The 25,714-nt window shown below is 46.5% G+C and overlaps 1 protein-coding gene across 1 annotated transcript; it reads left to right on the forward strand.

The window, feature by feature from the left end:
- Positions 1-163: 163 nt before the first annotated feature.
- On the forward strand, positions 164-25,395 carry LOC308152151 (sorting nexin-27-like; the record flags this gene model as incomplete). The annotated part of the gene is made up of 13 exons (XM_080525069.1): positions 164-495; positions 7,641-7,878; positions 8,622-8,814; positions 10,120-10,184; positions 10,363-10,467; positions 12,893-12,971; positions 13,455-13,618; positions 15,807-15,896; positions 16,153-16,302; positions 16,965-17,093; positions 17,922-17,981; positions 18,518-18,566; positions 21,444-25,395. 13 exons carry the CDS (start codon positions 164-166, stop codon positions 21,509-21,511), a joined length of 1,722 nt encoding a protein of 573 aa, XP_080381195.1. The 3' UTR covers positions 21,512-25,395.
- Positions 25,396-25,714: the final 319 nt, after the last annotated feature.

The following is a 25,714-nucleotide window of genomic DNA, read 5'->3' on the forward strand; positions in this document are numbered from 1 at the left end:
CCGGTGGTTGTGTGTCAGTGAGAGGAGAGTGAGCGGGATCTCGTGATGCGACGGAGGGGCGGGCTCACTGAGCGTGTCGGTCTGGAGGAGAGCTCGTCTCGTCTGAACGGATCTCGGTGTTGTTGTGAATCCGCTAGACACCGACTGGAGGGGGGTAGGGAAGATGGCGGATGTGGAAGGCGATGAAATTCGCTCGGCTCTCCCTCCTTCGGCATCCCGTAATAACGGACCCGGCACTGGTGTTGGTTCGGAAGTTGTCGGCACCACTGCCGCAGGCCTCAACGCGACCACGGTGACATCAGGCCCACGGATGGTCAGGATCGTCAAGTCGGAATCAGGTTATGGATTCAACGTCCGCGGTCAAGTTAGCGAAGGAGGACAACTGCGAAGCATCAACGGGGAGCTGTACGCCCCTCTGCAGCATGTCAGCGCTGTGCTGCCCGGAGGGGCGGCGGACCGAGCTGGCATATCCAAGGGTGACAGGATCCTTGAAGTGTAAGTGAGTTTGTTGTATTAACCGGTAACGTCATTAGCGTACTGACATACATACACGGGGCTGGCTGCGGTAAAGCAGACGAGCTAGCATCTGGCCAGCTAGCAAGATTAGCCAGCCAGTCAGACAGTTTGCTAGCTAGTGGGCTACCGATAGCATAAGTGGGTTTCCCAAAGTGCTATCGTTAGCTACTGCAGAAGTCGTGTCAAAACGTCATTAGCATTTAGCATAGCTTCTCTAAAGCAACGCTTATTAGCAGGCTAGGGAGAGTGTCAGTCGATATCTCGGCCTAATGAAGAGACCGTTATCAGTTAGCTCGATGTTTAACTAGTAGTAAGCTAGCGTTCTATTATGTATTATATTCTATCACTGTAAACTGCCACAGCCACCTTTCCATGTAGGAAAATGTTATTATTAGGGCTGCGTTCGTAAATCCACTCTGTAAATCTGATCAGCACTCATGGAATGCCTCTTGTCCAATCAAATGACGTGGTCCCTTTATGACGTTGAACCCAGTGTGCGCTCCGGCGCTCTCAGGGCGAATTGACGAACGCAGCCTAGGTATCTAACTAGCTGGTTAACGTTGCGCAGTGCGAGTGAACGTAATCCCATCACGGTGAGCTGAGGACTGGCAGTTGTCCTGTAACAGTTTGAACAGTTGGCATTGTCTTGGACACAACGGGATGAAATGTCAGATTTTTAAAAAACGGTCTCCCTGAACCCGCCGTAATACTCTTACTTCGTACCTCTGACTGACACAACGAGGTATAAAAAGAGTAAAGAAGTCAGTCAACATTGTCACTCAGTCAGCAGAACCAACATCAATAACTGTGAAGGCCTGACCGTCGGCTAAACGAATCACTCCTAGTTAAGTGACATCTAGAAATCAGTCATTCAGTCTGTCTTGACAATCAGTCAAAAAAGCCATCTTTTTCCAAGTTTGAAAAGTGTATTTTCCCCACTGTCTTATTGTTTTGCTGTGTGTGTGTGTGTGTGTGTATATATGTATGGGTGGAGTTGTTAGGCTGGGCTGGACCCTTGAGACATGGTACAAAAGTGCTTTTGTGTTTTGGCAAGGCTAACATCTCCTGCCAGCAAAAGCCTATTTTAGTCAGAACCCCAGAGGGGAGCGTGAACTTTTTATACTGTCCCTTTACAAAGTTCACAAGGTTGTAAAGGATGCGGGCCTGAAGCTCACCACATGATCCAGGCTCTGCAGAGACAGCATACTACTTCTGTTTAGGGCCCCGTTTTCCAGTTCTTGTTTCTGGGTAGGCATATAATGGAGGTGGGGGGGGGGGGGGGCAGGGGGGCATACTCAATGAAGGATACCTAAAGACCCAAATGGATAGATGTTCAATCTTGAGAAGCAGACAGGTAGACCCAGATAGACAGACCTATATTGTTGTTTTTCTCAAGGAAGCAAGCTAAAGACCTTATACATACCGCCGGTACATACATACATTTTCAATCTTAACGAGGGAGAGAGAGAGAGAATGAGGAACATGGGAGTCCCAACTTGCTGAAGCATCAGAAAGTGTGTGTGTTCACTCTAGGCCGTCCCATGTTCTTCCAACTCCAGTCCACTGCCACACTCACTGTCACATGACCACCAGAGTTCATCATGTGACACGTTAACCAGCATGACTGCATCAGCAGTGCTGGGAAATTGAAGGAGGAAGTGTAAACAGTAGTCATCAGGTTGTTCCCCTGCTGTTGACACCTCTAGGGTTAAAGCTACAGCAGTGGATAGTGGATAGCACCATATCCATGGACAAAAATATCATGAGATGATATAGATATAGCCTAGATATTGCAATACCAAACACTTTTGGGGTGAACATTTGATCTTTCTTCTCCACTTGACAAACAAGTGACACAGTAAAAGAACGGTAACTGAGTACGACAATCAAACGAAACAAGTCTATGCGTGCAGAGAATGTGTGTGTGTGTGTGTCAAGTGCGTCCTATTGATACTGTACTGCGTCCCCCGAGCTGTTGTTTTACTCAGTGAGTGTAAAAAAAAAAAAGGACAGTGTTGCAGCGTTCTTGCACATGAGATATCGATAACCTCGTTGTATGGTATTGTGCAGACCAAACCTCAGTTTAGTGAAGCTGCTTATCTCTCTCTGTCAGCAGTTATTAGTTATGAACTGCACCTATATCTAGGCTATTATTAGTTGTGGAAGACAGAAACTAGGCCAACGTTCACTTCATTTGTTCCTTGTTGCGGTTGGGCTGTGATATCGGCTTACTTACAAATGAAGGAAAAAACTACTGTGGTAGGCTATTCTCTTGAAGCGGGAACAAGAGCCTCAGAAGTTTGGCTTTACAAGAGCCTCCCGCAGTCGTACGTTCACGTTGTTCCCACGCCTTCTTTAGAGATCTGAAGAATTTTAAATGAGCTGGCTTGGATTGAACTGGACGATGCGATGAGAGAATGTGCTGGCAAATTCATTGAATGTTACATTCCAAGAACAACATCACTAAAGTTAGCAACAGAAAGCTAGCTAACGTTAACGTTAACACGATAACATAAAATTGTTGGCCGCGAGAGAAAGTATGGTGATGTTATTGTTGGTGTCCGCCATGTTTACAGTTAGTTTGTACAAACTTTTAGCTGACCGTTTGTAAATTAACTGATTTCAGAGTGCTCTGAAACCAGATCAGATTTCCAAAGGGTATTTACGAATATGTGTAAGCTTTGATGTGCTTGCTGCTTAATACAACCGTTATGCTTGTCAAGATGCTAACTGCATTATATGGTGACCAGGTCCCAACAAACCAAATGTGGGACAAGGAGTATGTTTGTGTGGAACAATGTGGGACACCCTCTCAACAGGCCTGGATCGAACTTTAGGTGCCCCTGGTAGCATCCCCCCGCCCCCCGGCCGAGAGAGCTATGTCTATCCAATTCTTTTTTTAATATATGTGCATTTCCATTCTGTTAACTATTCTGTTTATTCAGTAGCATCCAATAGACTATGCAGATAAAAACAAATATATCTTATTTGAATGTGAACCTCACAAGTATCTGTATGGAGCAGAAAGTGAGGTCAAAGTGCAGTATCAATTTAGTATATTAATAAAGAAAAGTAGCATGACAGTGTCAGGCCTGTAGATGATTGAGTATGTAGGCTATCTAGCTAGCTAACTTGCCTCCCATTTGCAACACAAATGCATTGACATAGGTGTCAAGGCTAAGGCGCGCACTAGGGCTGGGCAAACGATCAACATTTTTTTCCGATAATCGTAAGAATTAACGATCAATTATCGATTAATCAATAAGCTTTTTTTTCATTAAAAAAAAAACCTAGGGCAGAAATAACAAGCATGTTTTCCTTGGGGAAAAAACTTTATTTGTGTTGCTATTGCAGAATTGCACAATGCACACATTCATTCATTCACATTAACTAGACACTACAGTCAGATAACAATCCTCTTAAACAAGGCAGTGAGTAGCCTAAATTGTTTAACTTAAAAACACATTTTACATTATAAATAAAAATATAGAAAATAAGTAACTCACCATAGGAGCAGTAAAAAAACAGTTACTCACAAATAGGAGGATGACTGAAAACGTTAGTGTCCTTAAGAGCGTCCAGCTTAACTTAAATTTAAACTCCAGCGAGAGACTGTAGGCGGCAGGCCTACTGGTTCTTGTTCAAAAAGATGATCATGTTAACATGTTCAGGGGTGAGAGACGAACGCAATCTGGTGACAGTTAGGCCAGCCGCAGAAAACACTCGCTCCGACAAAACTGAGCGGCAGAATATCTGTTTCAATTAATTTGCAGATGGCCATCGTTATTTTCTCTTCTCGTTGTGCATCACACCTCCCGCGTATAAGATGAGGCATGATGGAGGGCTGAGAAGTACAAGGTAGCGAAGGAGCAGTCAGGGTCGGGTGTACGGTTTGCAGGTGGTATTTTATCGGGGTCGTCGTCGTATTATATGTATAGGTCACTGCGCAGTGTTTGCAATGAACGAGGTCGCCTTTCAGATCAAAATGCTCCCACACCAAGCTTCGTTTCGCTCGCTTCGCCATTTTCCAAGCAGTGTGTGTTCCAACAGTTTACCGCACAGCTGATTAATCAATTAAACATGCAAGGTGCCTTTCAGGAAGTAGTGGAGATCGTGCACCTATTACTGGAGGTCAGGTTACACTAACGTACGGGAACTTCCGTCATGCCGTACTGCGTTGCGAAATTCAATGCGAAGGCAAATGCAAAGTTCATTTCTCACACATAACGTGGACAAACTAATTTCCATGATTATTATTATTATATAAAAAAAATATAATAATATTAACGATTATCGAGCAAAATATTTTGTGATCGACCAAGACCTTATCGATCAATTAATCGATCATTGATGCCCACCCCTAGCGCGCACACACTAGACGAAAACAACAACGAAAACAACACACAATGACAGTGATAACAGCTAGTCAAAGGATAAACCAATTGCCCAAGTCATTTTTTAGTTTTTAGATAGCCTGGAACTACAGATTGTAAGCTTTCAAATGATGTGTCATACATTGAAATCGGAAAAGAATTGAAGACGACACAAGTATTTGAATGTTGGTACACCTCAGACAGAGACTGGGAGAAAAATCACTCTGCTGCAGCAACAAATGCTGTTAACAGCTAGCGGCTAACAGTGGTACATCGCTACGAACGTCTAACTACGTTTTTATAACATCACACAACATGCTGATAGAACATGAACATGCTAAAAACACATAAATAGATGAACACTGTAGTCCTTGCTTTTGAACACGTCCTAAAACGAAAGTGGTCACTTACCAGTAGCCTACGGCAAACGAGAACAGTGAATCCAATCCAGTAATTATACGTTTTTAGTGATAGTTAAACTATTGTTTATTATATCGAGTGGGTACTTTAAAACTTCAAGTTGGTGTTGTGAAAAAAAAACGAAAGCTAGATATTGTTGACACAATAAGTTTCACTTTACGACCCCTTTGAGTCAGCGGGTGGTTCGCACATTCAGCCAGCTCCCTATGTCCACATGGGGCAATGTCCGTTGCCATGGGAACATTAATGCTGTTTCCTGATAGGCTGAAGACGTTCCATAGAATCTGGACGTTCTGCTGCAACTGAACATGTCACATCGCTGCGCTTTGTTGCGGCGCTTAGATGGACACTGGCCCCGTGATGATAGCCTTCCCTGCTTTCTCCACAGCCATTGGATAAATCTGATTTTAGAAAAGTGTTTTAGCCAATCAAAATTAAATATGCGGGACATCGTCCCAATTTGCAGGACGCACCAAAAGTCGTGAAAATGCTGTGCAGTCCCGCGCAAAGGGACATCTGGTCACCCTAACTGCATATGCTATTGTTTCAACAACAACAAAAAGAGTTTTCAGCACTTAGTGTAATGAGAACATGAATTAACAGGTAAATGTACACTATTTCCCATTATTTGGGATATTTTGAACATTTAAAAAATAAAAAAACAGTTTAAACAGCTGCTCGAGGTCATTTTATTTATGTTCAAATGTTAGGCTATGTTCAGATATTTTACACTGTACAGAGACTCGAGATAATGAAACAAGCTGCATTGACACTGAACCTGTGTCGGCCTATTTTTTTTCTGCACCGAAAATGTATCAGGAATCGATAAAGAATCGAACCATCGATAATGGAATCGGCATCAATAACATCTTATCGGTTCCCATCTCTACTAGCTACCAACTTTGAAGAAAATTAAAGAAAACCTCAAGGGGATTTAAAAAAAAATTGGGAGCTCCTCCCAAGCAAGGTATTGGATTGGTTTGCTGTGTCGTGAGGCGTCACTCCTTTAGAACAGGTTTACACCGTAACCCTTTTAAAGCTAGGCCTACTTTCTGCAAAGGATTTCCCCTTGCTTTCCTAGTTGGGGGAGAAGTCTGGTCTCAACGAGGTTAGCTTTACAGTAGATCTTCATATTGGCCTCATTCATGATTCCCTGCCCTCCAACCATCAGATGCTACTCATTAGACAGTGATCTGGCAGATTGGCCTGTGGGCCTTCTCTGCATTGTTTCTGCTGATTGGTGCAAAGATAGATGATCAGATCCAATCGGTGATCACCAATGGTGATCAGATCCAATCGGTGCTCTCTCCCCTTCTTTGTTGAGTGCATCTTAAACAAGCCCTGAGGAAAGTTGTCATTGGCATGTTCATTTCTCTCCTTCTCTCTCTCTCTGCCTCTATTTGTCTCACTCCCACTCTCTCCACCTCCCTTTGTCTCACTCTCACTCTCTTGTTTGTTTGGTATCACTGAAATGAATAAATGATGATGGCAGCCCCCCCTCTGTTCTCAGACAGATTAGCAGTAGACACCTGATGCTTCAGCCATCTGGCCTCAGAGAGGATCTAAGGCCCTGTCCACACGAACAAGAATATTTTGAAAACAAGAGCTTTTTCATTGTGTTTTGGCCTTTCGTCCACACACCAACAGCGTTTTTGTTTACTGAAAACTGACCTTTTGGAAAACTAATTCCAGGGTGAAGATATTTAGAAAATCTGTTTTCAGTGTTGACGTGGAGACAGGTAAACAGTTTTTTGCTTTTGACGTCAAGTGTGCGCCGTTATCTCCTTCGTTTACAACCAGAGGCGACATTCCGTGCAATGGCGGACTTGGCCAAAATTGCCTAGTGCTAGTCCTAACTAACCTGTGCTGTTCTAAACAGGACTTGTGGGAGAACACTTGAAGGAACCCTTTTGGGACCCTTTTAGTCTACACGCCACGTAGAACCATTTTTATTGTTCAGTTGCACTAGGCAAACATAATCAAGCTCAGATAAGTAGAGGGAGCTCTCCTCTGGACAATAAGATGTGGTGACCCCGCTGGACATCAGAGGATAGAGAGATGCATCACTGATGACAGTCAGGCCAGCAGGTTAGACAGCAGGGTAGCGCAGGTTAGCCAGCAGGGCAGCGTAGGTTCTAGAAGACACAAGGATACCATGACAACGAAAATATCTGGAGACAAGCATAGCAAGCTTTAAGACGTGTGCTAGTACAAGACTAACTGTGACCAGTTGCTAATATGACTGTTTTTCTCTCTTTTTCTCTCTCCCCCCCCCCCTCTCTCTCCCTCCCGCCCCCCTCTTTCTCTCTCTCTCTCTCTCCCTCTCTCCAGTAACGGTGTGAGTGTGGAGGGCGCCACCCATAAGCAGGTGGTGGACCTGATCCGTGCGGGGGAGAGAGAGCTGGTCCTGGCCGTGCTGTCTGTGCCGCCCCAGGAGGCAGACGGCTTGGAGGCCGGGGAGGACAGCGGCTCCGGGGCCCAGCTGAGCTACGACTTCAGCGACAAGCAGGCCGTGCCTATCTCCATACCCACCTACAAGCACGTGGAGCAGCATGCAGAGAGGTTTGTGGTGAGTACGCAGGACGGCTAATCAGGGGGCTGTCCATTACTGTCCATGACCTCCCCCATAGCCTCTACTGTCCACTACCTTCTCCTTAACCCTCACTCCCTCTTTCGACCCCCCCCCCCTTTTCTCTCCTCCTTGTTCCCTTTGTTCTGTTAATGATGATGAATAATCAAGTCAAACTTTATTTATAGAGGGTCATGCGCGGATGCAACACAAGGCGCTTTACAGGAATAAAACCAGATAAAAGACGATGAGTCGCATCATGGGAGGATAACAAGTGTAACAGTCACAGGAGTTTTAAAACAAGTGAGGCCTGTAGAGACTCACGCATGGTCAATAAAAGCTGAAATGTAATAAAATAATTTTAAAAAGAGGGAGATACAAGAACTGAATGACTAAAAGTAGTAGTAAAAAAAAAAAAAAATCCTAAATTTCGTTGTTTGGTACCTGTACTGAAGCAATGACAATAAAGTCCATTCATTCATTCATAATAAAAGCGTGTGTTAGTTGCTCTTCATCAGCCTGATAGAGAAAAGAAGTTGCGTCTTACATTTTTGCGAGGTTCCTCAAGTGATAAAAATATGTTTGAGTCATATTCTTCTCTCTCGCTCTCTCTCTGTTTCTCTCTCTCTCTCTCTCTCTCTGTTTCTCTCTCTCTCTCTGTGTATCTCTCTCTCTATCTCTCTCTCTCTCTGTGTGTGTGTCTGTCTCTCTCTCGCGCTCTCTCTCGCTCTCTCTCTCTGCAGGTGTATAACGTCTACATGTCAGGCAGGCAGCTGTGCTCCAAGAGGTACCGGGAGTTTGCCATCCTCAACCAGAACCTGAAGAGAGAGTTTGGCACCTACACCTTCCCCAAGCTCCCTGGGAAGTGGCCCTTCTCCCTGTCAGAGCAGCAGCTGGACGCTCGCCGCCGTGGGCTGGAGGAGTACCTGGAGAGAGGTGAGGGGGAGGAAGAGGAGGGGATGAAGATGAGGAGGGAGGTAGGTAGGGTACTGTCTGAGCAGCAGATTGGCGTAGGAGGCAGGAGAGTAGGAGAGGGAGGCAGGTGAGGAGGAGGAGGAGGGGATAGAGATGAGGAGGGGAAGAAGGTAGGGTAGACTGTCTGAGTATCAGATCGGCATGGGGGCCGGAGAGGAGGAGTGGATGGTAGGAGATGGGGAGAGGAGGAGGAGGGGATGGAGGGGAGGAAGGTAGGGTAGAGTGTCTGAGAAGTAGCTGGGCGTAGAGAGCAGGAGAGGAGGTTAGGGGAGTAGGGTAGGGGAGAGTGAGCAGCAGCTATACGTAGGGGGGAGGGGAGGGGAGGGGAGGGCAGGACCCTCCTGGGACCATATATGCTGAAAACTGCAAACTCACTGCAATGTATGTCGCTTTGGATAAAAGTGTCAGCTAAATGACATATATTATTATTGTATCCTTATTATATGGGGAGAGGGGAGGAGGAGGAGGAGGAGGGTAGGGTGCAGTCTGAGCTGCAGCTGGATGTAGGTGAGAGGAGAGCAGAGGGGGACGAGCAGCAGCTGTACATGTGTGGCAGGGGACTGGAGGAACACCGGGGAGAGGGGGGGGGGTCTACTGCAGCCTTAACATTCTACTCCCTCAGTTAGGGCTTTCACACCGGCAAAGAACAGTGCCGGTTCGCGTTCGGAAACCTCCGAACGTTGGCGCTGTCTGGCGAACGAGCCCGCGTTCATACCAGTGTATCGTTCGCCAGACAGCGCCAACGTTCGGAGGTTTCCGAACGCGAACCGGCACGGTTCTTTGCCGGTGTGGAAGCCCTAAGTGAGGGCTGTAGATGACGAATTTGACAAGAGGGACTCTGAACGCCTGTGTTCACCTCTAGAAGCTCATGTGAGACACACACAGCAGAACAGTCATATCAGAATTTGGGGAAGTGAAACAGCAGAGGTCAGTTAAGAAAATGAGAGAGGGGAAACGAGAGAGAGAGAGAATGAGACAGAGACAAAGAATGATCTTCTGCAAACATTGCAAATGTTTTGGAATGTTCCAGAATGTGCCTGTAGAATACCGCTAACTCTTGGAGGGTGCACGTGAGTATGTGTACGGGCCGGGGGGGGGGTTCGAACCCGGGTCCTTCCCACATGGAAAACACAAGAGTCTACCTTTAACCCTCATCACGAAAAGGTGATTTCCAAACCACCTCCACTACGTTAGGGTACACCCAGTTAAAACAGCCCCCCCCCCTCTCTCTCTCTCTCTCTCTCTCTCTCTCCTGTTGTCTCACAGTGTGTTCAGTGCGAGTGATCGGGGAGAGTGACATCATGCAAGAGTTCCTGTCTGAATCAGATGAGGTAAGACTTGCTTGAGATTTCTGAACTCTTTGTCTCTCTCTCTCTATCATACACACACAAACTTACTCCCTCTCTCACACACTCACACAAATGTACTTCCTCTCTCTCTCACACACACAAACTTATTCCCTCTTTCACACACACCTATGCTCACTCCCTCTCTCCCTCTGTGTGTCAGAACTACAACGGTGTGTCTGACGTGGAGCTGCGGATAGCGCTACCAGACAAGACCACCATCTCTGTCAGAGTCAGGAAGAACAGCACCACCGACCAAGTCTACCAGGTACATACGCACTCACTCACTCACGTACTAGGGGTGGGAATCGCAAGGTAACTCAGGTATCGATAACCGTATGATATTTCCCCCCCCCCCGTACCGCTAGTATCGCGGTACATCGATTCTGCAATGATAGAACATCGACATGCTAGAAACACATAACTACACATAATTAGATGATCACAGAGCCCCAAACACAAACACGTCCCAAAACGAAAGTATTTACAAAAGTCTCCCTTACCAGTAGCCTATGGCCAACGAGAATAGTGAATCCAATCCACAAATTATAAGTATTTAGTGATCGTTAAACTGTTGTTTATTATATCGAGTGGGTACATTCAAGTTTCGTGTTATGAAAAAAAACGAGTCTGCGAGTGGTTTATCCCTAGGCTGCGTTCATAAATTCGCTGTTGATTTTAGTTTCTTCTTAATTGATAATTGAAGCACAGGTGTTATTATAATGGAATGAGAAACAACATCAAACACGTAGGTTTCAGAAGCCGGAGGATGGGCTCATTGTAAGGCATGAACCGGAATCAGGAATGGTATGATTCCAATCCCCCTCTCCTTCCTCCCCTCCCTCCCTCCCTCCCTCTCCCCCTCCCCCTCCCCTCCCTCCCTCCCTCCCTCTCCCCCTCCCCCTCCCTCCCTCCCTCCTCCCCTCCCTCCCTCTCCTTCCTCCCCTCCCTCCCTCTCCTTCCTCCCCTCCCTCCCTCTCCTCCCTCCCCTCCCTCCCTCCCTCTCCCCCTCCCTCCCTCTCCCCCTCCCTCCCTCCCTCCCTCCTCCCCTCCCTCCCTCCCTCTCCCCCTCCCTCCCTCCCTCCCTCCCTCTCCTACCATTCCTGATTCCGTTCCGTGCATTACAATGAGCCCCGTCCTCCGATTTCTACGTCCACCTGCATTTCTACCTTTTGTATGATGTGTGCAGTGTTTCCTCCAGGAATTTTTACATTGGTGGCGGATAGCCCTCAGCGCGCGTGTGGCCGCGTTTTTTTTTCCCCGCGTGCACGCGCGCTCAAAACAACGACCTAATTTCAGCCAAAACTAGAGGATGGCCAAAAAAATAAAAATGAATATACAGAATATAAACTTGTGACTGACAGTCACATACACACACACAAAGATCATCAGCTATAATATAATACGAAGTAGGCCTACATGAGCAGTAGGCCTACATGAACGTTACTGATTAACTGTTTACTGTAGTGCAGAGAGATGGTAGTCGTAGGCGGCGTATCAAATGACAAAGCTAAATGTTTAATGAAGGACATGAACGATTGTCAACAACACACTCAAGCAGTAAATAGAACAGTCTAAACAACTTGGGTACTACGCAGTACGCACTCAACTGCGGACGGAACAATACTCTCAACCTATAGTTCCGTGCGTGAATTATGTCAACCCACCACATTACAGAAGTAAAATCACAGTCAGATGGAGCATTCGGTAAACAGCTGAGTATCAGCTGAGTTAAAGAAAACAAACTCTTACCTTTGATGACACCCACATGAGCCCTGTTTTCCCGTACTTCTCCCGTGTGTCTCTTATTGTCCAAATGTTCCCTGAATTTTTCCAGCATGTAATTCCGTTGTCAATAAAAAAATCGTCTCCCCTTCTTTTCCCCTTGACAATCCTGTGTCGTTGCTAAAGTGACGGCACATAAGAATATTTTTTTTTATACGATTTATATGTTTTTTTTTAACCCACAGATTACATGAGAGAAGCTATCTGTCATTATTTCAACCACTGTCCAAGTGGGGACGTTACAATACTTTCGTTTTAGAACGAAACGTTAGCCACTAGCAGCGTTTAGCAGTCACCATTCTTGAGCAAAACATGATACAAACAAACATTCAAATACTCGTGTCGTCTTGATTTTTTTTTCGATTTCAATGTATGACGCATCATTTGAAAGCTTACCATCTGTAGTTTCAGACTATGTAAACAAACGAAAAATTACGTAAGCAAATGGTTATTATTTATCTGGTATAGATACCACTTCTGCGCCGAATGTACCGCCGCCGGCACAAATCCGCACCCGACATTGTAATTACCGTAATTTCTAAACGGTTTGTGCTATCGAAAAAAATCCAACTGTCCCTGAAAGCTGAGATGTTGCACTTCAACCAACATATAGGGTATTACAGTAAAATGTGACGTGAGGACATTCTCAGAGTCAGTTTACTCCCAGTGATTGGCGGAGCGTTCAGGGACACATGCTTTTTTTCTGTTCTCTGGTCATAATAACTCGCTGCCTTTCTGCGCAGCCTGAATCAAAGTGGACTGTCTGAATCATTTGGTGGCGGAGGAAATTCATTCGTCGCGGCCCGCCACCAATAAATGCATATAGAGGAAACACTGGTGTGCTATACAAATAAAGTCTTGACTGATTGATTGATTGATTGATTGATTGATCTGTCTGTTCCTCCCAGGCTTTGGTCATGAAGGTGGGGATGGACAGCATCATGGCCAGTTACTTTGCCTTGTTTGAAGTCATCAACCACTCCTTTGGTAAGACCTGTCTATCCATCCTTCCATCCATCCAGATACCTGTATCCCAGCCCTTGCCACCTAGACAGCTGTGTAGATCTAAATGTACTGGATAGGTCTCTCCGAGGGCTGGGAGGAGCTAGTTTGTTTGTACCTATCAACCCTTTCAGATATACACCGGTCTACAGGGTGCAACTGGCTAGAGGTGGTTTAGGGACAGGGAGGGAGGGGACCTGTACTTTTGGGATATGGAAGCAACAAATAATGTAGCGCTCACACACCTAAATGCTCCCACACAAACGTTTATTTACAAACTAAGACGGACAACGTTTCCGTTTTAGTTTGTAACATTTCCTACAAGGATCCTAGTCAGGTCTGTAAATATTTACATCCCTCCCTTCCTCTCCCCCCCACTCCTCCTCCCTCCCCCACCCCTCCTCCCTCTGTCCACCCCCCACCCCTCCGTCCACCCCCCACCCCTCCTCCCTCCGTCCACCCCCCCAGTGAGGAAAATGGCACCCAACGAGTTCCCCCACAAGCTGTATGTCCAGAACTACACGTCGGCTGTGCCGGGGACCTGCCTGGCGCTGCGCAAGTGGCTGTTCAGCTCCCAGGAAGAGGAGCTGCTCAGGGACAACCCCCTGGCTGTACACTACTGCTTCCACCAGGTAGGAACACACTACTGCTTCCACCACTAGGAGCAGCCATGACTGGTGGACAGATGATTCACTTACTTAGACAAATGTACAGTTGCAATAAAAATTATTCAACCCCTATTGCACATTAGGTTTATTGGCAAAATATAAAATGTTTCAGCTGTTTGCAGTAAACAGATTACACAAGAACTGTTTAAGTAGTTCAATGAAACTAATATTACAAGTTTTTTTTAAATCCAAATTCAACACAAAATGCTACTTTTAATGACGACTGCAGTCTCAAAATTATGACCTGAAAAAGTAATGACCTGCTGCAAACGTGATGCATAGCCAGACACCAGCTTCTGACAGCGTTCCTAAGGAACCTTAATCCATCCCTCATGGGCAATGGCCTCAGTTCAGTAATATTCTTGGGTTTGCGTTTTGCAACCGCCTTCTTCAAAACCCACCAGAGATTTTATTATGGGGTTCAAGTCAGGCGCCTGTGACGGCCACTCTAGAATCTTCCATTTCTTCTTCTGAAACCAAGCCTTGGTGGACTTTGAGGCATGCTTGGGATCATTGTCCTGTTGGAAGGTCCAATGACACTCAAGCTTCAGCTTCCTCACAGACGGCATGGCGTTTTTTCCTAAGATTTCCGGATACTTGACTGAATCCATTGTGCCCTCCACACGCTGCAGTACTCTAGTGCCAGAGGCAGCAAAGTAGCCCCAGAGCATCACTGAGCCACCGTCATGCTTCACTGTAGGCAGGGTGTTCTTTTTAGCATATATATGCTTCATTCTTCTTCCTCCAGACATAACACTGATCCATAGGCACGAAAAGTTCCAGTTTAGTTTCAATGCTCCACAGAACAGAATTCCAAAACTTCTGTGGCTTATTTATATGGTTTTGAGCATATCGGAGCCGACTTTTCTCGTGCTTTTGGGTCAGTATTGGTGTACGTCTTAGAGTCCGGGCATGGAGCCCTTCAGTGTGTAGTATGCGCCTTACAGTGCAAACTGAAACCTCAGTGCCTGCTGCCACCAAGTCTTGCTTCAGCAAGTGTTTTGCAGTCACTAGAGGGTTTTTGATCACTTGCCTCTTTCTGCCACGTCCAGGTAGTGTAGCCACTGCTCTTTAAACGTTGAACTTGTGAACTACGCTTCCAACTGTATCTCTAGGAACATTCAGTGCTTTTGCTATCTTTTTGTATCCTTTTCCTTGTTTGTGCAAGGCAATGATCTCTTCTCTTTTTGGACAATAGGCTAGGTGCACGATCTCACTACTTCCTGAAAGGCAACTGGTATGAACATATCCTGTCTCACTCTATTGGTTTAATTGATTAATCAGCTGTGCACTGTGTGTTCCAACGGTTTACCGCACAGCTGATTAATCAATTAAACCAATAGAGTGAGACAGGATATGTTCATACCAGTTGCCTTTCAGGAAGTAGTGAGATCGTGCACCTAGCCTATTCTTTTCACCTAGCCATATTTCTAACATGCAATCAAACGTCACTCAACAAACCCCTAGCCAGTCCAGGTATTTATGTGTTCTATCTCAAGCACACCTGAACTAATCAAGCCTTTGATTAGTTGCACCAGGTGTGCTTGAAACAGGGGGTTGGGTAATTTTGAGTCTGCAGTAGTGATTAAAGGTAGCATTTTGTGTTGAATTTGGATAAAAACCATGATAATATTAGCTTTATTGAACTATTTAAACTATTCTTGTCTACTTTGTTTATTGCAAACAGCTGAAAAAATGTACATTTTGCCAATAAGCCTAATATGCAATGGGGGTTGAATAATTTTGATTGCAACTGTATGGGCCGGTTTCACAGACAAGGCTTAAGCCTAGTCCTAGACTAAAAAACATCTTCAATGGAGATTTTACATTGAAAGTGTGATTTAGTCCAGGACTAGGCTTAAGCCTTGTCTCTGAAACCGGCCCTATATGTTGTAAGTCGCTTTGGATTAAGGTGTCTGCGAAATGCCAAAAATGTGGTGATGGTGATGATGATTAAAAAGAAAACGTGTGCTCACCTGTAAATAAAAAAATAAAAAACTGATGTCAGGACAGTGTCAACCTGCGTGCTGTGAGTTCAGCGATGAAAAGTTAAAACTACTCTCTCTTCCCCTCTCTCTCGCTCTCCCACCACCCCTCTCTCTCCACCTCCCCCTTCCTCTCGCTCTCTTTCTCTCCCTCTCTCTCTCTGAAGGCTTTGGATGACGTGAAGAAGGGATTCATAAAGACAGAAGATAAGTCCTACCAGCTACAGAAACTGGCTGAGCAGCGCAAGATGGCCATGGTTAGTCTAATGCCAGACCCTCCGCCCATCAGATGGACAATACAGTTATTATTTATTAGTTTTTGTAAAAAACTATTTTGCCAGATTGAATTTAACAAAACAAACTGTGTGTGTCTCCCTCTCTCATTGTCTCTCTCCCTCTCTCTCTCTCTTTCCCCCTCTCTCTCCGTCCCGCCCTCTCTCTGTCCCACCCTCTCTCTCTCTATCTTTCTCTCTCTTTCCCTCTTTTTCTCTCTTCCCCCCCCTGCCCCTTCAGTACCTGAGCCTGCTGCGGTCCTGTGAGGGCTACAACGAGGTGATGTTCCCCCACTGCGCCTGTGACTCCCGGAGGAAGGGTCACGTCATCACAGCCATCAGCATCCACCACTTCAAACTGCACGCCTGCACTGAGGACGGGACTCTGGAGGTGTGTGTGTGTGTGTGTGTGTGTGTGTGTGTGTGTGTGTGTGTGTGTGTGTCTATGTGAGAAAGAGAGGTGTGTGTCAGAGAGAGGTGTGAGTCTATGAGAGAGAGAGAGAGAGAGAGAGAGGTGTGTGTGAATGAGAGAGAGAGAGAGAGGTGTGTCAGAGAGAGAGGTGTGTGTGTGTATGAGAGAGGTGTGTGTGTATGAGAGAGAGAGGTAGTGTGTGAATGAGAGAGAGAGAGAGAGAGAGGTGTGTGTGTATTAGAGAGGTGTGTGTGTATGAGAGAGAGAGGTAGTGTGTGTGTGTATTAGAGAGGTGTGTGTGTGTATGAGAGAGAGAGGTAGTGTGTGAATGAGAGAGAGAGAGGTGGTGTGTGTGTATGAGAGGTGTGTGTATGAGAGAGAGAGGTAGTGTGTGTGTATGAGAGAGAGGTGTGTGTATGAGAGAGAGAGAGGTGTGTGTCAGAGAGAGAGGTTTGTGTGTGTATGAGAGAGAGAGGTAGTGTGTGAATGAGAGAGAGGTGTGTGTGTGTGTATGAGAGAGGTGTGTGTGTATGAGAGAGAGAGAGGTAGTGTGTGTATGCGAGTGAGACAGATAAGACAGAAAGAGACACACACACTGTTTGCGTATGTCCCATCTCTGACCCCCCCCCCCCGTCTCTCAGAACCAGGTGATAGCGTTTGAGTGGGGGGAGATGCAGCGCTGGGACACGGACGAGGAGGGCATGGCCTTCTGCTTCGAGTACGCCCGGGGGGAGAAGAAGCCTCGATGGGTCAAGATCTTCACCCCCTACGTGAGTGTGCACCACAGCACCCCCTAGAGGCCTCAGGCCGAGCTTCACACGTGCAAGCGCTAAATGGACATTGTACTTGTAGATTATGCGTATTAATATATTAGGGTAGGCTACTTTCTCACTACCAAATACAGGACAAAAGATGGCGTGCCACTGCACAGGGCGGGGGGGTTCGTAGGAATTGGCTCATTTACACTATACTTACGCATGAGGGGGGCCTATGATTGGATGAATATACGGGACAAAGGTGGTCCCGTATTTTCTTCAAGGCCCAAAACACGGGACAGTTGGCAACCCTAGTTGATATCAATGGGAGGTTTGACCTTTGACCTATGGTGTGAAAGTATGAATTGTTTGAATACAGATCTCAAGTTAAGGTCTGTTATAAACTTTGGAAAGGTGGAAAGGTCATCCGTTCACCTATGTGTTTGATGCATCGCAAGTCTTAACTCTATCGCGATATCTAGCAAAATGATTGCAATGTGATATGTTGTCTCTATGGTGCAGCCCTCGCCCATAGAGACGCATTAACACACTGTTACATAGTCAGCCAGCCTGGTTACGCAACAGGATATGGGAATAATGACAGCATGGTGATAGCAAGTGTTCCTGTGTTTGTTTATTTGCGTCTGTGTCTGTGTGTGTGTCTGTGTGTCTGTGTGTGTGTGTGTGTGTGTGTGTCTCTGTGTGTGTCTGTGTGTGCGTGTGCGTGTGCCTGCTTGCGTGTGCCTGCGTCTGTGTGTGTGTGCGCCTGCGTGTGTGTGTGCGGGCCTGCGTGCGTGTGTGTGCGCGCCTGCGTGTGTGTCTGTGTGTGTTGTCTCTCTCCAGTTCAACTACATGCACGAGTGCTTTGAGAGGGTCTTCTGTGAGCTGAAGTGGAGGAAACAGGTAGGAGCCTCACCCTTCCTGCTCCCAGAATACACACAGCTCAGACACCGTTCATACCCACCCAGGAGCTGGGACTGTGGACTCAAAACATCTGAAAACAAATACACAACATGCCTCAGTGTGGGACTCTCTCTCTCCCCCTTTTCTCTGTCTTTGTCTCTCTCTCTCTCTCGCACTGTCTCTCCCGCCCTCTCTCTTGTTGTCTCTGTCTCACTGTATCTCTCTCCCTCCCTCTCTCTCTCTCTCTCTCTCTCTCACTCTCTCATGTTGTCTCTCTCTCTCCCTCCCTCCCTCTTTCTTTTGTTATCTCTCTCCCTCCCTCTCTCTCTCATGTTGTCTCTCTCCCTCTCTCCCTTGTTATCTCTCTCTCTCCCCCCCCCCCCCCCCTCTCTCTCCCTCCCCCTCCCCCACAATAATGGTGTCAATAAAGGCTTTTTTTAGAATATTAGAATTCTCTCCCCACCACTCGTAGTAAATGGTGATGACTTCATCCTGTGTTGCCCTCTCTCTCTCTCTCTCTCGTCCCTGTCCGTCAGGTGGAGGAGGAGGCGTCAGATAAGGACAACAAGAACTGCAGTAACAACGGTAAGTAAGTGTGGCTGGGAGGGTACTACCCCACCAGAGGTATTGATGAACATAAACCCATCACTATATATTGCTTCTACTATATATATGGCTCTCTGTGAGAGAGACAGGGGGAAGGAATAAACCTTTATGTGTTCCAGTTTATTACTGAGGGGAGTGGGAGAGCGACAGAGACAGAGAGACAGAGAGACAGAGAGAGAGAGAGAGACAGAAAGAGAGAGGGAGGGGGTTGGGCGGGGTGAGAGAGGGCAAGATAGCGAGGGATGAAAAGAATGAGAGAGGAGTTGAGAGAGAGAGAGAGAGAGAGAGAGAGAGAGAGAGAGAGAGAGAGAGAGAGAGAGAGAGAGAGAGAGAGAGAGAGAGAGAGAGAGAGAGAGAGAGAGAGAGAGAGAGAGAGAGAGAGAGAGAGAGAGAGAGAGAGAGAGAGAGAGAGAGAGAGAGAGAGAGAGAGAGAGAGAGAGAGAAATACAAATAAAATATTTTACAAGTTTACGAGTCCCCTGTCCTCTGGACCTCCACTGACATTTAATCATCCCAATACAACACACACACACGCACACACACACACACAGAGCAGGTTAGAATGAGTGAGAGTAGAGAACATTGAGTACAAATGTTAATCATCTCCCAGGACTGCAGTACGTTAGATGAGGGACTTTTCCTGCCCAGTGGCACAGGTCAGGTCCCGTCATCCACAGTAGTGTAGCGGAGGTGGTCAGGTCCCATCATCCACAGTAGTGTAGCGGAGGTGGTCAGGTCCCATCATCCACAGTAGTGTAGCGGAGGTGGTCAGGTCCCGTCATCCACAGTAGCGTAGCGGAGGTGGTCAGGTCCCGTCATCCACAGTAGCGTAGCGGAGGTGGTCAGGTCCCATCATCCACAGTAGTGTAGCGGAGGTGGTCAGGTCCCGTCATCCACAGTAGCGTAGCGGAGGTGGTCAGGTCCCATCATCCACAGTAGTGTAGCGGAGGTGGTCAGGTCCCGTCATCCACAGTAGTGTAGCGGAGGTGGTCAGGTCCCGTCATCCACAGTAGCGTAGCGGAGGTGGTCAGGTCCCGTCATCCACAGTAGTGTAGCGGAGGTGGTCAGGTCCCGTCATCCACAGTAGCGTAGCGGAGGTGGTCAGGTCCCGTCATCCACAGTAGTGTAGCGGAGGTGGTCAGGTCCCGTCATCCACAGTAGTGTAGCGGAGGTGGTCAGGTCCCGTCATCCACAGTAGTGTAGCGGAGGTGGTCAGGTCCCGTCATCCACAGTAGTGTAGCGGAGGTGGTCAGGTCCCATCATCCACAGTAGTGTAGCGGAGGTGGTCAGGTCCCATCATCCACAGTAGTGTAGCGGAGGTGGTCAGGTCCCGTCATCCACAGTAGTGTAGCGGAGGTGGTCAGGTCCCGTCATCCACAGTAGTGTAGCGGAGGTGGTCAGGTCCCGTCATCCACAGTAGCGTAGCGGAGGTGGTCAGGTCCCGTCATCCACAGTAGTGTAGCGGAGGTGGTCAGGCCCCATCATCCACAGTAGTGTAGCGGAGGTGGTCAGGTCCCGTCATCCACAGTAGCGTAGCGGAGGTGGTCAGGTCCCATCATCCACAGTAGTGTAGCGGAGGTGGTCAGGCCCCATCATCCACAGTAGTGTAGCGGAGGTGGTCAGGAGTCACACAGGAGGTAGCCCCGGTCTGAGACAAACTCAACTGTCACCCCTCGGACCTTGAGGATGTCCTCTGGGGTTGTCCTCTGGGGTTGTCCTCTGGGCCTAACGGTAGCCGCTTGGGTCTTCCATGTGGTGACCCGGGTTTTAACCCCGCCTGTCACATGTACTCACGTGCACCTTTTGACAGGACATAGAGGTATTCTACAGGTGCATTCCAGAACGTTCCAAAACCATGCAACGATTTGAAGATAATACCCTCTGCTTCTCTCTCTCTCACACTCACTCACTCACTCACTCTCTACCTAGCTAGCATGCATGGTCGCTAGCTAAGATGTCTTCATGCCCTGTGGTGTGCGAGTGTGTGAGTGAGAGAGAGAGAGGCTTTGTGCGTGTTTGAGAGGAGACGGATTATGTGGAGGGTGTATTTATAGGATCTTCATAGCAGGCTAATGGATACTTCAGATACCTGTCCTCTCAGGGGTGTCTTTAAAACCTGCTGATCTGAGCACAAGCTGTGCAGCTCAAACACGCCAGAGAGGTATTTGCCCTGCGGTAAGAGAGGGGCTGTGTGAAAACAGCCAAACGCTTGTGAAGCAGCCAAGGCTTGTGGAGAAAGCAACCCAGGCAACTTCCACAGACAGGCAGTAACAGGAAACACTTTATTTGGAATTGTTTAGATAGATAGATTGATAGATACTATAGATAGGTACTTTATTGATTCCCGAGGGGGAAATTCAGGCGTTACAGCAGCTCAGACCACAAACAACAACAAAATAAAGCAGCCTAGTAGACTAAAATTAAATTAAATTAAAAAGATATAATAAAGATAGAACTAATAGACATCTGAAAGCCTTTTATACAGTAGAAATAGTCCCAGTTAGCTGGTATTTAGATGTTCAAATAACTGCAAGCAAACAACCCTAATCTTAACTCTAAACCTTACCCTAACCTTAACCCTTACTATTATATACTTCCGAACCCCAACTGTAACCCTAGCAAGCTGTTGCATAGCAACAGAGTTGCAGTTGATAGTGTGTGAAATTAGAACTCATTTCTGCAGCTTATTTTATTGTTATCATTCAACTTTTTAGTTCCTTTGAGTCTCTTTTTTTAAGGGTGCCCTGCTTTACAAAATATATCCACTTCACTACTATTGACATCAAGATTTTATTATTATTATTTAGTTATTTATTTATTTGACTTTTTCAGTGACTTTTCCTCTCTCTCCTCTAGAGTATCTTCCTGCCCTGGAAACACAGAAGGGATGGCGCCATCTAGGGGGCGAGATCGCCACTTCCTAAAACAAAAATAACCCCCAGCGTCAGAAGGGGGGATCGGTCGTCCCACTCACGCCATCACAGCCACTACCAAGAACGCCATCTGCAAACAAAAACAAAAACCAGAAGAGAGACTGACTTGACTGACCAAGGCGACCCATGACCCCCCCCCCTCCACACCCCCCAAGACAACTGGAAAACCGATTTCAGAAAGAAAAATCACACAAACCCAGGGATAGACAGATCGAAGAGAGGAGAGGAAAAACATACAACACACTTTCATGTCATTACTAGATGTTCATAGAACACAGCTTTCTCCTTTCCTCCATGCAGCTAAACTTCCGACATGGGGCGGGACATAGCAGAGTTCTGCCATCCCACTGGTTGAGGAGACGGAGCAGTAACCGCGTGATTGGTCAAGGTCATGGCAGCCTGCGACAAACATTGGATTGATGATGGAAAGGAACACCTTTTTGACGCGATCAGCCAATGAAACGCTCAGCGAACGAGGAAGCCGACGTCTGCGATTGTTGATTGTGACGGCCAGGTCTGCAACGCGATTGGTTGATTGGCCAACGCTTCAATGTGCCTCTGGTATACTGGAACGAGAGATGCTGGAGAAAAAGTGGGGAAAGGGAGGGGGAGGGGGGGTGATGCGACACTATTTTCATAAAGGCAAAGATCCACATTATGGATAGAAAGAGGGAGAGAGAGAGCATTGTTTTTGCTGATGCTGGACATTATCAGAAAAATTATGTTTTCTGTCAAAAAAGGGGTGGGTTTTTAGAATCTGCTGATTATTGTCTGTAAATTGTCACACAAAAAACACATTATGACAAATAACTGACCAGGGAGAGATTACATTACGGGGTTGTGTTTGTTCATTAATATGACTTTAACGTGTTAGGGTTATAAACACCTGCTGAAGAAGTGTTAGGCATTTAACAGAAGACCTCGACTAATTATGTTCTCCAATGCCGAAATAGGGCGTGCTGTTTTGGCTTCCCATCCGTCTCATCCTCCTTTCCTCCCCTCCTAACTGCCTTCCTTTCTTTTTCTGTTTTTTTTCCTAACCGATCTAACATGCTCTAATCCACAACGACGTCTGTCGCCAGTTCCGCACCAGTTGAAATGTTTATAGTGGTGATTCAGCAGAACTCTGAAGTTTAGAGGAGATGGCATTCTTCATCATAGTGGTGGTGTGTTGTTGTCATTTTCCCTATCGACAGAAGTCAGGGTTTGGCCTTCAGAAACCCAAATGCTGTGGAGAAACCAGAAATCACTGTAACTGAGACTTTTTCTTTCTCTCTCTCTCTCTGTCTCTCTCTCTCTCTCTGTCTGTGTTGTCAGAGTCGGACGTACAGACTGAGATATAGAGGATGAAAGTGTGTGGTATTTGTGTGTGTGTGTGTGTGTGTGTGTGTGTGCGCATGTGGCGGTGCAGCCAGGAGAGGGCAGCAGTGTGCAGTGCTTCTCAGCATCGAGGGGATAAAGAGATGTATTCCGGGACGCGCCTCAGAGATTGCTCCCCTGGGCTCTGTAACTCACTAACTGAGTACCGCTCTGCTCCGCAGACTGTCTGTTAACTGTGGCGGGAGGGCAGGTGTGTGTGTGTGTGTGTGTGTGTGTGTGTGAGAGTGAGAGAGAGAGAGTGAACCATTTGAAAGGTATCCCTGATGAAAATCCTTGGGGCCTGCCAGATATAGAGACTAGAGAGGGTTTAGGTTAGCCTTGAGGCCTGCCAGATAAAGAGACCAGAGCTGTCTTAGGTTAACCTTTAGGCCTGCCAGATAAAGAGACCAGAGAGGGTTTAGGTTAACCTTTAGGCCTGCCAGATAAAGAGACCAGAGCTGTCTTAGGTTAACCTTTAGGCCTGCCAGATAAAGAGACCAGAGAGGGTTTAGGTTAGCCTTGAGGCCTGCCAGATAGAGACCAGATCGGGTTGGGTGTAGATGACAGTTGTGCAGATAGAGACGGATGGGAGTCATTTCCCTCCCTCTAGCTAACGCTCTCTGCCTCTGCAGGCTGTGTAAGCTTAGCCTCCCTCCCTCCCCCCTTCCCTTCCCTTCTCCTCCCCTCCCCTCTCATCATCTCGTCTCACAGAAACAAGGTGATATAAAAAGGATATTTACCAGAGTGTGACAGATCAGAAACATACACCTTCCCTATTTGCATGGTTCTGCGCTGCGTACCATGGCCAACGACACCAGCTGCAGTAGCATGTCCATTACAAACACCACCGCGTTCTGAGGGAGATGAGAAGTGCTGAAGATGTGCAACGGTGGAAGAGCTGACCGTTGGTTTTGACAGCCAGAGTAATAGCCAATTTAGAGATGGACGACAGCAGGATAGCAGATGCTCCACCGTAGAGTGTGTGTGTGTGTGTGTGTGTGTGTGTGAGAGAGTGAGAGACACAGGCGCAGAGAGAGTCACAGACAGAAAGAGTATGTTGGAGAGTGTGAGCGGGTCTTGTGTGTGATGAGTATTTCGTGTGTGCGTGTGAGAGAGTTTTTTTTTGGGGGGGGGGGGGGGGGGAAAGAGTGCATGCGCGTGCGTCTGCGTGTCCCCTGTACTTCCACACTCCGGGTTGCTCCCTCTTGAGACAGACCTGTGCGAGCATGTTCTGTCCAGCCTTGCCCTAAACCATGTAATACAACTGACTCACACACATAGAACACATAACTCATAACACATTCATGTTAACAGTGGTTAATGTTTAATGTAGTCGTCCGTATGAAATGTGATCTCTTGTATTTCAGCGTATGACAGACTTTGCTGTGTTTCTTGACTGTAGCGGGTGCTCTCGGTATCGGTGAGCGCTCACTCAAACACTCCTCTTTTTAAATAAAACACACACACACACATTCAGGTGGGCATCATAGTCAACGGTGGGCGATCCATTGTCATAGCGACGGGCGTTAGTGCCGTGCCCCCTGTTGCCCCCCTAGGCTTACTCTGTTTGTATGATGTAAGTTCTAAAAGAATGTTCTAGAATGTATTTACCAAGGTTCCAGAACTCCCCTACCCTTTTGATAGTATTATGAGGTCAGTCTCTTCAGAGAGCAGCTTGACTCCGTTAATTCCACTACATTATTAGACTACTAGTCACTCTAAGCTGAACGCTTTTGTATAAACGCCACCGCCCCCTGTGAAACGCCAGCCACTCCGCTCTCACGAGAACATGAACCTAAGCGCTTTTTTTCTGTTGGAGTTGGTCCTTTTTCTATAGGATTTAATATTGATCAAGATGGATGTAAGTGCTGTTTTTCAGTGTTTTAGCCTTTGTGTAGGAAAAAATTCAAACTATTTTGTGTATCTTTTATGTTTTCAGACGAGCAGGGCTTCTTTTCATGGCAAGTAGACAGCAGCATTAAAATCTAGACTTTTGTTTGTCCTCGTCTGCAGCATAACTTGTAAATTATTGCAAAGAAAAAGATATATCCTTTGGATAAAAATGCACTCTTTCTTTTTTTCTTTTTTTTTCTTTGACTGAAAACTTGTAATTTATTTCAGCAAATTATTATTGAAACTGTGGGGAATCATAGTTTAGTGTGGTAGTGCCACTGTTGGTCATTTATCTTGGCCGCGTTCGTAAACTAGCTCTGAGAGCGCCGGAGCGTCCACGTGACTGCCTCTTGTCTAATCAAATTACTTGGTTCCATTATGACGTCTAACCCAGTGTGCGCTCCGGCGAATTACGAACGCGGCCCTTGTGTGGGGTCGGGTTTCTACTGGGAAGGAGGAGCTAGAGACGAGCTAGGGAGATTTAGCACTGTTGCATCTACTCACCCAACTAAAGACATTCATTAACAAATGATACCGAAACACAAAACAGAAAGTTTTATATCTTAAAAAAATATATGAAGGTTTACTAACCAGTGTGAGAAAAAAAAAAGTTTGAAAAATGTCATGTAGAGTAAGAAATTGTAACATTATTTTAAATAAAATGATATATTGAAGAAACAACATTGCATTTGTGATTTCTGTTTTTATTGTCTGAACTGTATGTATAATGTATAATAGCCTATTGCTCTCCAATCCCAAGGCGCAGACCATTATGGATCGCGGGGACGTTCATTTGCATGCTGTGTATTAACTTGGTAATTGGTTCAATTACCTGTTGGACGGCCTGGTTGCCAGCTGTCATGTTGATGAAGTACTGAGATGCTGCGTATCAATGCATGGATCCTCCTCTCCCCCGAGACCTGACGATGTCACCACTTTGTC

The sequence above is a fragment of the Nansenia antarctica genome (assembly GCF_963989245.1).
Source record: "Nansenia antarctica genome assembly, chromosome: 3".
NCBI classification, from domain to species: domain Eukaryota; kingdom Metazoa; phylum Chordata; class Actinopteri; order Argentiniformes; family Microstomatidae; genus Nansenia; species Nansenia antarctica.